This window comes from Schistocerca piceifrons, chromosome 3 (genome assembly GCF_021461385.2).
Source record: "Schistocerca piceifrons isolate TAMUIC-IGC-003096 chromosome 3, iqSchPice1.1, whole genome shotgun sequence".
NCBI classification, from domain to species: Eukaryota; Metazoa; Arthropoda; class Insecta; order Orthoptera; family Acrididae; genus Schistocerca; species Schistocerca piceifrons.
In genome coordinates this window covers 158,268,300-158,284,702 of record NC_060140.1, presented here as the reverse complement: position 1 = coordinate 158,284,702, position 16,403 = coordinate 158,268,300, and the positions used below count along the sequence as shown (strand labels likewise).

The 16,403-nt window shown below is 42.6% G+C and overlaps 1 protein-coding gene across 1 annotated transcript in view; it reads right to left on the bottom strand.

The window, feature by feature from the left end:
- Positions 1–16,403, bottom strand: part of LOC124788477 (carcinine transporter-like) — a 114,400-nt gene that overhangs the window by 36,089 nt on the left and 61,908 nt on the right. The window contains exons 6-7 of the mRNA XM_047255747.1: positions 16,132–16,346; positions 7,022–7,209 (exon numbers count right to left, since the gene is read on the bottom strand). Of these exons, the coding sequence (XP_047111703.1) occupies positions 7,022–7,209; positions 16,132–16,346 (403 nt within the window). The remainder of the gene's footprint in view (positions 1–7,021; positions 7,210–16,131; positions 16,347–16,403) is intronic.

The following is a 16,403-nucleotide window of genomic DNA, read 5'->3' as shown; positions in this document are numbered from 1 at the left end:
TACCACACACATCCATGCCCGAGGCAGGATTCGAACCTGCGACCGTAGCGGTCGCTCGGATCCAGACTGTAGCGCCTAGAACCACACGGCGATCATCAGTTTCCTGACTGGTTTGATGAGGCCCATCCTACTTCCTCTTCTGTACCAACCTCTTCATCTCAGAACAGCATTTGCTTGCTGCACCCTCAGCTGTTTGCTGAATACGTTCTAATCTCTAGCAACCCCTACATTTCTTACCTCTTACAGTTCCCTCCAGTTCTCTAATGTGTTCAACACACGCCCTAAAAATCTGCCCCTTCATCCTGTCAGTATTCTCCGTTTTTCCTGTCCTCTCCAATACTGCTGAATACTTCCTCGTTTCTCGTCATATGAGTCCACCTAATTTTCAACATCTTTCTACAGTACGATATTTCAAACGCTTCATTGTCTTCTTCTCCTGTTCTCTGCAGTCCATGCTTCTCTTCTTTAGAATGATGCCATGCTGACTTCCACTCGCAGATATTTCTTCCTCAAATGAATGCTACAGTGTGATAGAGGTGGACTTCCTTTGGAAAGAAATGCTCTCTTTACCTGTTCTGAACCACTTTTACGTCATCCCTGCTTTGGTTGTCATACATTATTTCAGGCTCAAAGTGCATTTCGTCTGCTTCAGGGTCCCTAATGTTGATGCTAATTTTATGACTTATCTTGTATCTGATAGCCATAATTATTTTCGTGTTTCTTCTGTTTACCCTAATACACAATCTGTGTTTTATAAACTATTCATTCCACTCAGTATGTCATCTAATACACCTACACTCTCACTGCAGATGCCAGTCTCATCATCAAATCTTATCGTTGACGTTCTGTCATCCTGTAATTTAATAACACTCCAGAATCTCCATGCCACACACCTTTTTCAGTTCAGTTACTTCGACCTTGGTATTCCATTCTTATTGTTGCTTTATGGTTCATACTGCTACTGTGTATTTCGTTTATTTCCTTATAGCTCAGATTTTCTGAGACGTTCGAACACATTGCACTGTTTTACATTGTGGAGCGGTTTCTCTAGGTCGGAAAATTCTAGTTCTTGTATCCATTATCGAGCGCGAAGCCGTAAGTTCCTCTATGGTACCTTTACAATTCTTAAAGCCAAAATGGTGGCCATCTAAGAGACGCTTAACTTTTTTTCTAGTCTCTAGCGACTATTCAACGGATCTGGGTTGGCGTTTTCTGAGAAGGACTGCCTGGCGGTGTGGCCGAGCGGTTCTAGGAGCTACAGTCTGGAACCACGCGTCCGCTACGGTCGCAGGTTCGAATCCTGCCTCAGGCATAGTTGTGTGTGGTGTCCATAGGTTAGTTAGGTTTAAGTAGTTCTAAGTTCTAGGGGACTGATGACCTCAGCAGGTAAGTCCCATAGTGCTCAGAGCCATTTGAACCATTTGAAAAGGACTGATTTTGTTCAATAATCCATCATTTTTAAATACAAGGATTAGACGGTTTATGTCCTCACCGAGTTCCTTTTCGTCTGATATCATAAGACAAGATGATGAATAATACACCAAGGGGACAAATTACACAGGAGAAGATACAAGGAGCATTAATACAGATGACGAATAGAAAACTAGGTGGACACGATAATATGAATGCAGGACTTATCAGATGTGCAGGACTTCTGTTATAAATGAGGCAATTGCATTTATTACAATAATGTAGGAAATGATGTGTGATAACCGCTTCTTGTAGCGTGGAAGAAGTATTGTTCTATAAATGAAGATCTATATACAATATATGAGCCAAAGTATCCAGACATCCCCAGAAACATACATTTGTCGTATTAGGTGCATTGTGCTGGCACCTACTACCAGGTACTCCGTACGACCTCAGTATTCCATAGGCATCGTGAGATGGTAGAATGAGGCGCTCCGCGGAAATAACGGACTTCGGACGTGGTCAGGTGATTGAGTGTCACTTGTGTCATACTTCTGTACGCGAGATTTCCACACTCCTAAAAATCCCTAGGTCCACTGTTGCAGATGCGATTGTGAAGTGGAAACGTGAAGGAACACGTACAGCACGAAAGCGTACAGGACGATCTCGTCTGTTGACTGAGAGAGACCGCCGACAGTTCCCAAATGGTCGTAATTTGTAATGGACAGACATCTATCCAGACCATCACACACTAATCCCAAACTGCATCAGGATCCACTGTAAGTTCTATGACAGTTAGGCGGGAGGTGAGAAAACTTGGATCTCATTGTCCTGCTCATAAGCCACACATCACGCTGGTGAATGTCAAACGATGCCTCACTTGCTGTAAGGAACGCAAACATTGGAGGACTGAACAGTGGAAAAATTTGTGTGGAGTGACGAATCACGGCACACAATGTGGCGATCCGATGTCAGGGTATGGGTATGGCGAATGCCCGGTCAACGTCATCTGCTAGCATGTGTAGTGCCATAGTAAAATTTGTAGGTGGTGGTCTTATGGTGTGGTCGTGTTTTTCTTGGAGGGGGCTTGCACCCGTTATTGTTTTGCGTGGCACTATCACAGCACAGGCCTACATGGATGTTTTAAGCACCTTCTTGCTTCCCACTGTTGACGAGCAATTCGGGGATGGCGATTGCATCTTTCAACACGGTCGAGCACCCGTTCATAATGCACGGCCTATGGTGGAGAGGTTATATGACAATAACGTCACTGTAATGGACTGGCCTGCACAGAGTCCTGACCTGTATCCTATAGAACCCCTTTGGGATGTTTTGGAACGCCGGATTCGTGCCAGGCCTCACCGACCGACATCGGTACCTCTCCTCAGTGTTGCAGTCCATGGGGAATTGCCTGCCATTCCCCAAAAAACATTCGAGCACCTGATTGAACGTATGCTTGCGAGAGTGGAAGCTGTCATCAAGGCTAAGGGTGGGCCAACACCATATTTAATTCCAGCATTACCGATGGAGGGCGCCACGAATTTGTAAGTCATTTTCAGCCAGGTGTCCGGATACCTTAGGTCGCATAGTGTATGCTTGTGAAAACTGTAGAGATATAAGTCACCTGAAGACTAGCTGTGAATTATATGCAAAAATAATTAATAATATACCGAGAAGAAAAGCTGACGCCCTGTTACTGGATGAGCAAAAGGACTAACTTGCTGCGGCTACAATATTTCTGTAGACGAGAGAGTACTTTGGTTTGTATATGTAGCTTGTGAGCAAAGTGAAGACGTATGCACTATAGAATATAATGGAAAGAAGAAGTTATGCTAGGTGACGAAAATTTTCTCCTTCAATAAAGAAATTTTAATAATTACAGGCAAAGAGAGAACAGACCAACAGCAGTTAAAATATTAGTACGAGAAGGGTGCAGTCTCTCACCCACCTTATTTTATATATACCTTGACGACTCTATTAGGCAATGGAACCAAGAAGTTTTGTGAGAAATGAAATTAATTTTTAAGGCACGCATTCAAATACTGTACTCTTTGCCCATGACCAAATAATTCTGCGAAAGTTAGGGGATACTTTTCAATTTCCTCTAAATCGCCTTGACTTAATACGCAAACTCTGTACATCGGAAATTTCGCAAAATATAAGCAAGGTGGCAGATTTTACAGAAAAATGCCAAGTACTTTCTAACATAATGCTAAATGGAAAATAAGTTGAACAGGTATCTCAATTTTAGTTATTCTGCTATTATATAATTCATGAATATGATAATGGTAACTACAATAACTTAAACAAAACTGAAAACTGAAGTGATATGTTGCACTATTCATAGCACATTTGCCCATATGCAGTGAAGTCACAGAGACAAGATTCTAAAAAATATTAGCAATACCTATGCTCACATACGGGAGTGAGAGCTGGACATTAACTAAGAAAGAACAAGTAAGGATACATTCAGCTTAAGAGAAATTTTCAAGGAAAGTGAGAGGATGTTCTGTGAGAGAGCAAGTAAGGGATTTTCAATTAAGGAAAGAATGACATATATTTTGCTTGGATGAAAAAATATAATACGAGATAACAAAATGGCTGAAGCGTATACAAAGAATGGAGCATACACCATACTCAGATATGTAATGGACCAGTAACTAAAGGAAAGATATACGATGATGTCCGCTAGGGTAGTTCTTGTGTAGACAAAATAAGCTGTAAGCTACCTCCTTGAACTGAGGAAGAAGAGAAAAAGAATATCGTTTTAGCTCTAAATAATGCTGCAATGAACCGAGAGGGGTAGCGCAGTCGTTAGCACACTCACCTCGCATTCGGGATGACGTTGGTTCAAAGCCGCGTCCGGTCATCCAGATTTAGGTTTTCTATGATCTCCCTAAATCGCTTAAGGTAAATGCTGGGATGCTTCCCTTGAAAGGGCACTGCCGATTTCCTTCCCTAATCCGAGCTTGTTCTCCGTCTCTAATGGCCCCGTTGTCGACGGGACGTTAATCAATAATCTCCTCCTCGTCCTCTGCTGCAAAGAACAAGATAACGGTGCACCAAATATAGAAATCCAAACTCTTGTACATGGCTGCACGTTCAGAGACCGTGAATAGTTACAATTGAAAAAAAATCATCCCTCGGTCACTATTTTTAACAAATTAACCTGGTTTTGACAATGCTAGGAGTGTCTTCCTCAGAATTTAAAACAAAGAATGGTCTATATTCTGTAATATGGTCACAGAATTACGACTAAAAATGTATGGTAGAGTATAAGTACGGAATCGTCGTGAAAGACTGGCAGTACTTGCACCAGCCCTTAGTGGCTCACCATCACAGTTTTCATTATCTTATATATCTTTACGACTAATGCCCTTTTGGCATATTTATTAGTTTATAAATGACATATAAGTACTGCCAGTCTTTCACGACGATTCCGTACTTATGCTCTATCATACATTTTTAGTCGTAATTCTGTGACCATGTTGCAGAATATAGACCATTCTTTGTTTTAAATTCTGAGGAAGGCACTCCTAGCATTGTCGAAACCAGGTTAATTTGTTAAAAATAGTGACCGAGGGCTGATTTTCTTTCCGTTGCATATAGAAATCCGCTGTGTTCCAAAATGCGGCCATACGAATAAGCCCAAGATCACGCCAGAGCCTACACGGTTTGTATCCCATGGTTAAAGCTGTTGAGATTTTATCGTCAGTGATTCTGAGGAAATGCCGGCGTGTATGAACAACGTAAATAGGTTAGTATTGAGCAGTGCGTTGAAACGGGTACTTACTACGAAGAGGCTGTATAGGAGTATGCCCCGAATCACACAGCCAAATTTTCTGACATTGTTCACTACTATTTTTCAGTGTTCTCGTATATGGGTACCGTAGTCTCCGGAGGCTAACTGCAGAGTGAGAATGAAACTATTATTTCATCAGTTTGTTATCTTACTTTCCTTTGTTCCTGTGCAAATATCTGCACAACAAAGAATAAGCCTATAATACAAAATCGATCGTACATCAACGCACAAGTTATAATGAAACTCTTAATGAAACGGAAAGTTACTATGACGTGACTCCACAGCTGCTGGGAAAGTTCAGCATAGCGTCATGGTTCCGCTCTTCCATTGTGTTGTTTGACGTCATTCTGAAAGTACTCACTGGCCAACTCTTAATTAGTAAACCTACCCATACTCATGTGTATGACTGTTAATCTGAAGCCAATTCCACCAGAAAAACAAACCCGTGACAGAACTGAACAATACTGAATGAGAGGTTATGGACGAAATGTGAAGTGGGCGTTTCTGTTTCTAATATCATCTAGTATGAGTAAACGGAACAAGTTTGTTTCCAAACAAGTCAAGCAGCGCATATCGCCGATATTTTCAGTGTTCCCCTGATCTTACCAGTGGAATGCACATACAGAGTTTAAGGGCATTTCAAACGACATGCTGTTACTTTGTGACGGAGCCAACCTTATACCGAATATTCACAAAGTTTCCAATCATACACCTTGATGGAAACTAAGTCCCAGCGATTGACGTCGTTGGATCACATGTAATCGTCGTTTGTAGTGAACACGAATGCATCAGTAAGGTCATAGTAGCTCAAGTACTTCTCTGACAGTCAGTGGCTTTTTTGACGAACTCAGTGGTGGATATCACCGAAACGGCGGGCGATGTCATAGAATTAACGCTGCGAGGGTACTGAGAACATTTCCTACTGCCTAAGAAACAGTTCGATGGCTTCATGCTCTAATGTATGTTCCTTCCAGGTTGGTGCACCGCGTTAGATCGTATGCGTTATGGTCTTTATTATAAACTCGTCATTGGTTCTCAACCAGGTCACGATATAATGAAGAGTTTCCCCTAAAGAACTGCGGCAGTGGTAAGATAGGCGGAATGGTGAGAGCGAATATCTGGCATCATTGATATATATATATATATATATATATATATATATATATATATATATATATATATATATATATATATATACATTACATTTAATTTACCTAAGATTCTGTGGTGATGAAACGTAGGTGATATGGGCCTTTCATTTAATCTTGACCTGTTATTGGAGGAACGCACGTGTTTTCTGATATCTCTAGAAAACAGCGCCCGGATTGTTGGCAGTGTAGTAATGCAGAGGGCATAGACGCTTGATAGGCACAACAACGTAAGCTTTTGTGGCTGAGATGTTTCCGTCGAATTCCCGTAGCGTCTTATGGTCCACTGTTTCGTCATTCTTGTTGATACGTTCCTGTGGCAACTGACTACCACTGTAGCAGGTAGGCCGAAAACCTGTAAGTATGCTACAAGTGTGAGAAGATAAGTATGCGAATTCTCAAAAAATGAGAATGATATGCAGTAAGCATGGTGCTCGTGAAATCGTTGCTCAAGAAAGCCTGATCCAATATTCTATGGTCGAAACGTTTGTGTTGTTATTACTCTCATTTCCTTTCCTTTACTCTCCTTTCCTCTGCGCATCACTTTTCTCCTGCTGTCTGTGTCGCTAGGTTATTGACAACTGACAACATTTGGAGGTCACTCATGTAACAGACATTGAAAATAGGGGTATAGATGCCACGCTCGTTCCGCTTCACTTACCATGAGGGCCACGTATGGCAAAGCAGACATGACGACCCCAGCTGCGGTCCACTCGACACAGGCTGCGATCTGTCGCAGACACGTGGGGTGCACCTCAACACTCTGCAGGTTGGCCATGGCGATTGTGCCCGTCGTGAAGAACTGCGTTACTACTGCCATCACCGTAATGGCCAGTCCAATGATGCCAGCTGAATCAAAACATGCATCACAGCAGCTACGAGAAATGGTTAATGAGAGAAGGGCACACGTACACGCACACTCACACGCACACGAACACGTACACGCTCTCTGTACCTCATACGCTACTGCACGTTCTGTTAACTTAGCGGCCAAACGTTATATGAAGGGCTGTCCCATTTGCGTATTTACCGTTTATGACATACGAATGCTGCGTATGATATGACCATAGGCTCAGCCTGTTACAGATGGGTGTGTAGTGATCACGTTAGTTAACCTACCTTTGACTATGGGATTACAATTGGTGCGAGAGGCGTTGTTCATACTATATGAAATACTGGAGATGAATTAAAGCATCATAAGGTCGGGCTGTTTGTTATGTATCTTCAGTATCGCATAGACAATGTTTCCATACATGTAAACAGCCGGACAGGACCACCACAAGTGTCTGACGAACGTATATCATGTTGGATAAGAATGCAGAGTCCCGCTGAGATAACAGTGCTTAAAATATTCTCCGCTTTCCAACCGCGTTTACATACCACGAACATTCGATCGAGTACTCCTTGGCCACTGACAAGTGAAATGACTGCTAATTGGCTTCTGGTACCCTCTTACCCACTTCACCTGCCGGTTGTGGCGTTATTGTTGCCCACGTAATCTCTGTATATTGGTACAAGTTGACTCTTCGTTGGATGCGCCCGCTTCAACTTGACGATCGCTGTATCACACTCAGCACAGGGCTGTAGCCCTCTGTCACTACTGATTGCTTCCCTCCTTCCCTACTGAGCGTGTAGTGATTTTTATTTCTGTGGGTTTCTTATTTACACTGTTCCAGCGGCCATTAGAGTAAGCCATGATAGAAGATTCGTTATGTTTGATATCCTGACCATTTACAAGAGGATACTCAATGAAACAGAATTTTTCGGGGTTCAGTTTGCAATAAAACCTATAACGTGTTGTTCTACAAAGCGAAATGTTTGTAAAACGTAAAACTGGGCACACTCATAAGGCGTTTTGTATAACTTAGTGGCTATGTGAACTGCTGCATCTTTTACTGGTCTCCTTTATTGCGGAATTTTTCACAGTAGTCTGGAGATCGATTTTACTTTGTGTCTCCCCAGCTGATCGTTTGTATTACTCGTCTCAGAGCCGCAGAACTATAAAAAGTCAATCTCATTTTCGTTGTCCTCCTCTGTAGTCTTATGAGGATTCTCACTGTGATATCATATCATTTTTCTGATGACATTTGAAGCCATTGTACCTGAAGACTTTGTGTAGGTAGCTGAATTAGTCAGGAACACCTCCTACAACTATTACCAAGAGGCAATATTAAATAGCATTCACTAGGATACTGAAGAAACCGCTATGCATTAACAAGTGATGGTAACATGTATTCAGAAATTGAGACGTGTTCACAAGTGTTATAGATAGTAAAGAAAGTTGAAACAGAGCATATGTTTTCAGACTAAGAATACATATAAAAAGAGAGAGAGAGGCAGAGAGAGGAAAGTTGGAGCAATGGAATGTAAAAATCAGTGTCAGTAAATGTTCGTTATCCTTTCAAGACATTATAGCTTGGGATCTTTAAGATACAGAGAATTGTGGTTTGTTGCAAAACGTATAGAAGCAATTTTTAAAGCTTTCTCTCGTACGCCAGGACTTCAGAATTGCCTCACTCGTCGGTCGTATAAATCAAGGTGATGTAGATGACAGTATTGCAGCACCAAGAGCTCTGGGTACTTATTGATTCGCTTAAGTACGTAGCAAAGTATTTTGTACACGGGATCGTCAACGTAGATTGGCAAAAGAACTCTAATAGGATGAATTCCGTAGAGCTAAGGGGCCATGCAATGGGGCCGTTCACCCCTCACAGGCTGGTGTAGAACAATACTAACTAAGGCGCTGCTTGTGATAGTAGGTTTGCCACATCTGGACCTAGAACTAAGGAAGAGAGCTACACAATTGCAGTGATAAGATACAGGAAATACTGGGCACAAGAGCCGTATCTAAGATGGCAATGAAAGCACACATTAATAGAGAATGGCGTGGAATCAGGTATAGGGCAGACACACGGATGAGAAACTACTTGCACATTACTAACTCAAATGGTAACAGCGGAAGGGGAATGGTAAGGTGCCAAGCCACTTTATAAACCTACCTTAAAAACACGTTTAATGTTTGTCTCGTGAAAATTTTTAAACACTTGAAAACTGGGGGGAAAGTTCAGAAAACTATATAAAACTCTGATAACAAGCATTAAGAGACATTTTCTGTTGTACAACTTCGACTGCTGAAAGTAGAATAATACTGACAATAAGATATATGTACAAAGAATTCCAAGAATTTTCAAGTATGACATTTTCCCCATAAAAAGAATAATTTCAGCTCACCATTTAACAAACGGCTGGCTCAAGAAACTAATCAGGACTATCAGTTTAACTAAAGATAAAGTTTTTACGAGTCCATTGACAACTTTGGTGGGGGGGGGGGGGGGGAACACGTAATGGGTTTATGCGCCACAATATTCGTATTAGTTTTAGAAATTGTAGGTCCTTAAGTGCACTAGCCTGTCTTCCTTGTTACAACAGTCCGGCTCTTAGTGCTTCTGCTTAGTATAACCTACGATACCTGTAACATAAACCTACTAGCACCATTCATAGACAACGAGTTTTAGCGTTTAGTTAAGATGTTCAATAACGGAAGAAACATAAGTAAACCTACTTCCCCGCTCCCCCCCCCCCCACCCCCCACACACACAGAAATATAGCAATGAAAAGCGAATACAGGTATTTGAATCATCCTTGGCATTAAGCGACATGAACACATTTAAATTTCACCTTTAATTTAACTGTATGTAAATTAAACCAATAGATGATTGCTCCCTCTCATACTAACTTAACAAACCAACAATCAGAATGGTTGCACACACTGCAAGTATCTACATCTACATCTACGTCCATACTCCGCAAGCCACCTGACGGTGTGTGGCGGAGGGTACCTTCAGTACCTCTATCGGTTCTCCCTTCTATTCCAGTCTCGTATTGTTCGTGGAAAGAAGGACTGTCGGTATGCCTCTGTGTGGGCTCTAATCTCTCTGGTTTTATCCTCATGGTCTCTTCGCGAGATATACGTAGGAGGGAGCAATATACTGCTTGACTCTTCGGTGAAGGTATGTTCTCGAAACTTCAATAAAAGCCCGTACCGAGCTACTGAGCGTCTCTCCTGCAGAGTCTTCCACTGGAGTTTATCTATCATCTCCGTAACGCTTTCGCGATTACTTAATGATCCTGTAACGAAGCGCGCTGCTCTCCGTTGGATCTTCTCTATCTCTTCTATCAACCCTATCTGGTACGGATCCCACACTGCTGAGCAGTATTCAAGCAGTGGGCGAACAAGCGTACTGTAACCTACTTCCTTTGTTTTCGGATTGCATTTCCTTAGGATTCTTCCAATGAATCTCAGTCTGGCATCTGCTTTACCGACGATCAACATTATATGATCATTCCATTTTAAATCACTCCTAATGCTTACTCCCAGATAATTTATGGTATTAACTGCTTCCAGTTGCTGACCTGCTATTTTGTAGCTAAATGATAAAGGATCTATCTTTCTGTATATTCGCAGCACATTACACTTGTCTACATTGAGATTCAATTGCCATTCCCTGCACCATGCGTCAATTCGCTGCAGATCCTCCTGCATTTCAATACAATTTTCCATTGTTACAACCTCTCGGTACACCACAGCATCATCTGCAAAAAGCCTCAGTGAACTTCCGATGTCATCCACCAGGTCATTTATGTATATTGTGAATAGCAACGGTCCTATGACACTCCCCTGCGGCACACCTGAAATCACTCTTACTTCGGAAGACTTCTCTCCATTGAGAATAACATGCTGCGTCCTGTTATCTAGGAACTCCTCAATCCAATCACACAATTGGTCTGATAGTCCATATGCTCTTACTTTGTTCATTAAACGACTGTGGGGAACTGTATCGAACGCCTTGCGGAAGTCACTATTTGACCAATAAAAGAGCAAGACCACTTGACTTTATGAAACAATCCAGCAACAGTAGCAAACAGTTAGAACCAGTTACTTGTATTCCACACTCACTCGGTATGTCGACAGCTAGTGGACTAACATATCTTCCGTATACGAGAAGCAACAGGCACAGCCCACTTAACCGAACTAGAATTGTAAACTAATGAGTGATCATCCACACAGCCAATCTTTACATAATGCTTGAGTAAACGAAAACTCCCTTTGAAGCACAAGATACGTAAAGTACGGCCGGCCGGTGTGGCCGTGCGGTAATAGGCGCTTCAGTCTGGAACCGCGTGACCGCTAAGGTCGCAGGTTCGAATCCTGCCTCGGGCACGGATGTGTGTGATGTCCTTAGGTTGGTTAGGTTTAAGTAGTTCTAAGTTCTAGGGGACTGATGACCACAGATGTTAAGTCCCATAGTGCTCAGTGCGATTTGAACCATTTGAACGTAAAGTACGGCAAAACAGGAACAACAGCACACGACGGTTCTTTATATATGAACACCGCACTAAATTACAGCCAACTGAAGTGACGACTTTTCTTAACGGGTAAGAGAAACTTGAACAGTAAAACGTGGAAAATTATTAACATCAAATCACTTAGACCAAGGTCCGCCCCTGATCGCTGAGTGGTCAGCGCTGCGAAATGTAATAGCAATCGGCCCGAGTTCGATTCTCAGCTGGGTCGAAGATTTTCTCTCTTCAGGGACTTGGTGTTGTGTTGTCCTTATCATCATTTCATCCCAATCGACAAATAGCGGAACTGTACTCGTACTTCTTCTGTAACCAGTCTGTGGAGCACCCTAATACTCTAAACAGCCGTTTGGCCACCAAACCCACAAAACTAATAAACGGTCTTCACTGTTTGTGAACACGAGGTGAAATTGGTCACTCAGACACCAGGGCTCTCATCAGGGTCGTACTGTGCGACCAGGCCGGCTCCGGACAATCACAGCGGACAACACGCCCCTCACTGCACCGTGCGCGCTCTCTCTCTCTCTCTCTCTTTATCTCTCTCTCTGTCAGCAGGCGCGTGACGTGCCACGTTCCGTAGTATCTTCGCATCACAGCGGAATCAAACTTGAAGGACTCGAGAATTACCTTCTTTTTGTGATATGTTGAAGTACGGCGTCACCGCTGGATCTCGGTCTTGCTGTCTTGGTGCAAAGGTAAAATCGTTTTATGCTACAATAATGCCATGGCAAGGACATAATTGGAGTGCATGTTCAAGGTGTGGCGGTGTGACTTGAAGTCCCCTAACATCCTTTGACGGCTAAAGTTCAAGATGCAGGCAGTAGGAAACACAGCTACATTTGGTACCGATATTAGTGGTGTGTATTTAAAATTCAAATGGCTCCAAACACTATGGGACTTAACATCTGAGGTCACCAGTCTCATAGACTTAGAATTACTTGTACCTACTAACCTAAGGACATCACACACATCTATGGCCGAGGCAGGATTCGAACCTACGACCGTAGCAGCAGCGTGGCTCTGGACTGAAGCGCCTAGAACCGCTCGGCCACAACGGCTGGCGAGTCGTGTGTGATGGTCGACACATGACGTGTGGTCGTATGGAGACTGACACTCATTAGTGTACTTAACAGGGCTATCATTATCCATGGTCAGAATCAGATTCCTCGAGGATGGTGAGAAGAGCAGGATAGCGGTAACAGTGCCCGGGGGTCGTGGTGCCAATGTCATCGAGAGCATCGACACGCAGCATGCGCTTAGGTAGCCTTACAGTCAAAGACTCTCAGTCCAGCGTCTCTGGTCGGAAGACTAAGCCACGGGCGACCATCGATAATCAGACAGGACTACTCTGTTGAGAAGCCAACGCTAACCGCTGAGTAACATAAAAGATAGAACAAGAATGACGTACTTCCTTCGACAAAGGGCGCTATACACTTCCTGTAGGATCATGGTCAGTATCCCAGCTACTTAACAAAAATACGACAGCACACCATACACACTTGTGAATGTGCAGCAAACGGCACCTGGGAATGTACTATTACACAAGATGTTCCAAACTAATATAGCAGGTCTGTACTATAATAAAGAATGAGGAACTGTGGCACAAGCTGAACTCGGAGACACATAAAATATTAGCTTGTGAACTACAAGTGAACAAGGCAGAAAGGCAATCAAGAACAGAGAGTAATTTATGATAACGAGACGCGCCACGGTGGAACATCCACCTAAAAAAATCCTCTGGAAGCAGTGAGGAAATGAGCCGTGTAGAGGATTAAGAAGAACTTCGTGAGGCCATGACGGCCATCTCCCAATCTCAGCGACTTATGTGGCAAAGCAGTATAGCAGCGTTGAATCCTGAGCTACCTCTCAGTGCGCCTTGGGCTAAACATCCAGACAGAAATCGAGCTTCATTCTAATACCAAATACAGCGGTCTAGTGTAGTGTTGTGTATTACTGTAGTCCTGAACAGTGTAATGGTTCAAATGGTTCAAATGGCTCTGAGCACTATGGGACTTAACAGCTGAGGTCATCAGTCCCCTAGAACTTAGAACAACTTAAACCTTACTAACCTAAGGACATCATACACATCCATACCCGAGGCAGGATTCGAACCTGCGATCGTAGCGGTCGCGCGGTTTCAGACTGAAGCGCCTAGAACCGCTTGGCCACTCTGACCGGCACAGTGTAATGGACCACTAGCCAATAGTTTCATGATTCCGGAAAATGAGAAATCTGTGCGCCAGATAGCCAAATTATAGCGTGTAGAGCTTTTCATTTCTCTTGTTTTTCTATGACATTTCATTATGTAGATATTCTGTGTAGATTTTTTTTCCATCTTAAATACCAGAAGGTATGGATACTATAACACATCTGAAACTAATTAAATCTTATATGATACATTCGTGCCAATTCATGTGCATCATTCAGTCTGTTCTTTTATATAGATAGTAGACTAAAAGAAAATAGCGAATAAAGTAAAAAAGAAATAACTAGGCCACAGTCAGCTGAGATTTATTAAAACGCGGGGCATCAACTCCTGTTTTGGCACCAAGGAAGGTCGTGCTGACGAGGTACAAGCAGAAGTGAAATGTGGCATGAGCTTTTTATCAGTGTTGCACGAGAAGAGTGGTATACTGGAGGGGTTTGGAAAAAATTCGAGGTGCAGACGACTGTGTCTGGTTCTGTTTCAGTGTTCGTGTGTCACTGTTCTATTGTCATTAAAACGGGACCAATGCAATGCCTATTTCTGCTATCGGAAATAAGATCCAGTGAAAGAATCTAGGCAAACTATGCCCCAGAGCGTACTTTACTTTTGTCGATTGTGCGGAAATGATTTAACTCCGGATGCATAATAGCCGGCCTTATTTGAATTACAGCCCCGAGTTATATGGTCCTTTTGTGAGCATAAGAGGAGGCCGTCTCCATCTGGTCTAATCGTCTTATATCTATTATCTCTTTTTGATCAGTAGAATTTATATTAGTTTGGGGTTCTACTGTCTACTCAATTATTTTGCTTTGTTTTGCATTATTTACACTTCTCTTAGTGGGAGAGTAGATTATTGCTGTCAGTGTTCTGTGTTATTATAAAGTTACATCTTCCTAAGGAGCAAGAACTTTATGCAGTTAGAATGATATGTTATATATTAAGTTAATTTGAATTTATTATCTCAGAGGAAAACTTTGTCTGTTGTAGGTTTAACGTTTGGAACAATGGGAAAGGTTTCATTTCACATAATTTATCGTTTCTGTGGACCTGCGTACAGGCACGATTATCGTAGGTTTATTTTTTGGTCTGGGATCTGGTCATCTTTCTTGTACATCAATTTTTCCCATCCTCTCAGATTTGTTGAATTATGTTTTAAAATTTGTTGAGCAACTACTCCCACACAACCCTTAGTCACTTTTCACAGCTACAATTTTCTGTGCAACAATTACAAGACTAAACATCATTGTAGAATACCATTGTTATTACATAGGATGTGCCAGAGTGTCACCAAAATATTTGAAATTTCAATACATTTTGAAATGAAGACATAACTGGGATATTTGTTTAGTTAATAAAATAGAGATCTAACCCACGCTCAGACCGATATGTCAGAAGGTATTTATTTCGTCACTTTCTTTCTACACTGATGTCTTTATCAGTACAGGAAATCGGATTATAAGTACGGCTTCATTTTATTTTAGTCAAAATGTAGACCTACATGTTAACATTTAGTGTACAACATATATCTACTACCATCCGAAATTTGAGCCTTTCCTACTGGCCTGATTGTGGTACAGTCATTCAATTTCATCTATATCCCTTTCATTAATGAGAGCAAAAATTCAGTGATTGATACATTCCGAAAGCAGTGTGGGGTGCAAAGCATAAGACGCTGCATTGAACTGAATTCTTACCTTGAATTTGTGTTGGTTACAGGTTTCTGCACAGGCGCTTTTTGACACCAGGACCAGGACTAACAGAATCGCAGTTATCAGTATATCGTATTGAATAAGATTAAGTTATTTGAAATTAAGTACGGTATTATGAGACGCAAATGAGTGGCTTCAACGGTTACTCAAGAACAGCCGAGTGACAGGAAGGGAACGCAGAATGTCATACACCGTGAGAGAAATACTGCACTACAGAACAGAGCATCCAGAGGAAAATTTACTTGACTAGAAGAAGGGATCGGTTGGTAGGACATGTTCTGAGACATCAAGGGATCACCAATTTGGTATTGGAGGGCAGCGTGGATGGTAAATATCGTACAAGGAGTCCAAGAGATGAATACATTAAGCAGATTCACAAGGATGTAGGTTGGAGCAGGTACTTGGAGATGAAGAAGCTTGCACAGGATAGAGTAGCGTAGAGAGCTGCCTCAAACAAGTTTCAGGACTGGAGACCACAACAATAACACGGCTTACCCCTCAGCACACAGAAGGTGGCTGCGCAGGTGACCCCTGCCAGCAGAGCGCAGCCCACAGCGGTCCAGCGGCGGCCGAAGCGCGCCGCGCACACGTGGACGGCGCACACAGAGGGCAGCTGGACCGCGCCCTGTGCCACCACCGTCAGGAAGGGATTCACGCCCACACCACCAGCCAGCAATACCAGCGAGTACTGCGTCAGTACGTGCGCAGATCTGCTCGAAGCAGTAAATAGTTTGAGGTAAAAAGTAAGTCATCTGCATGCTCTCCGG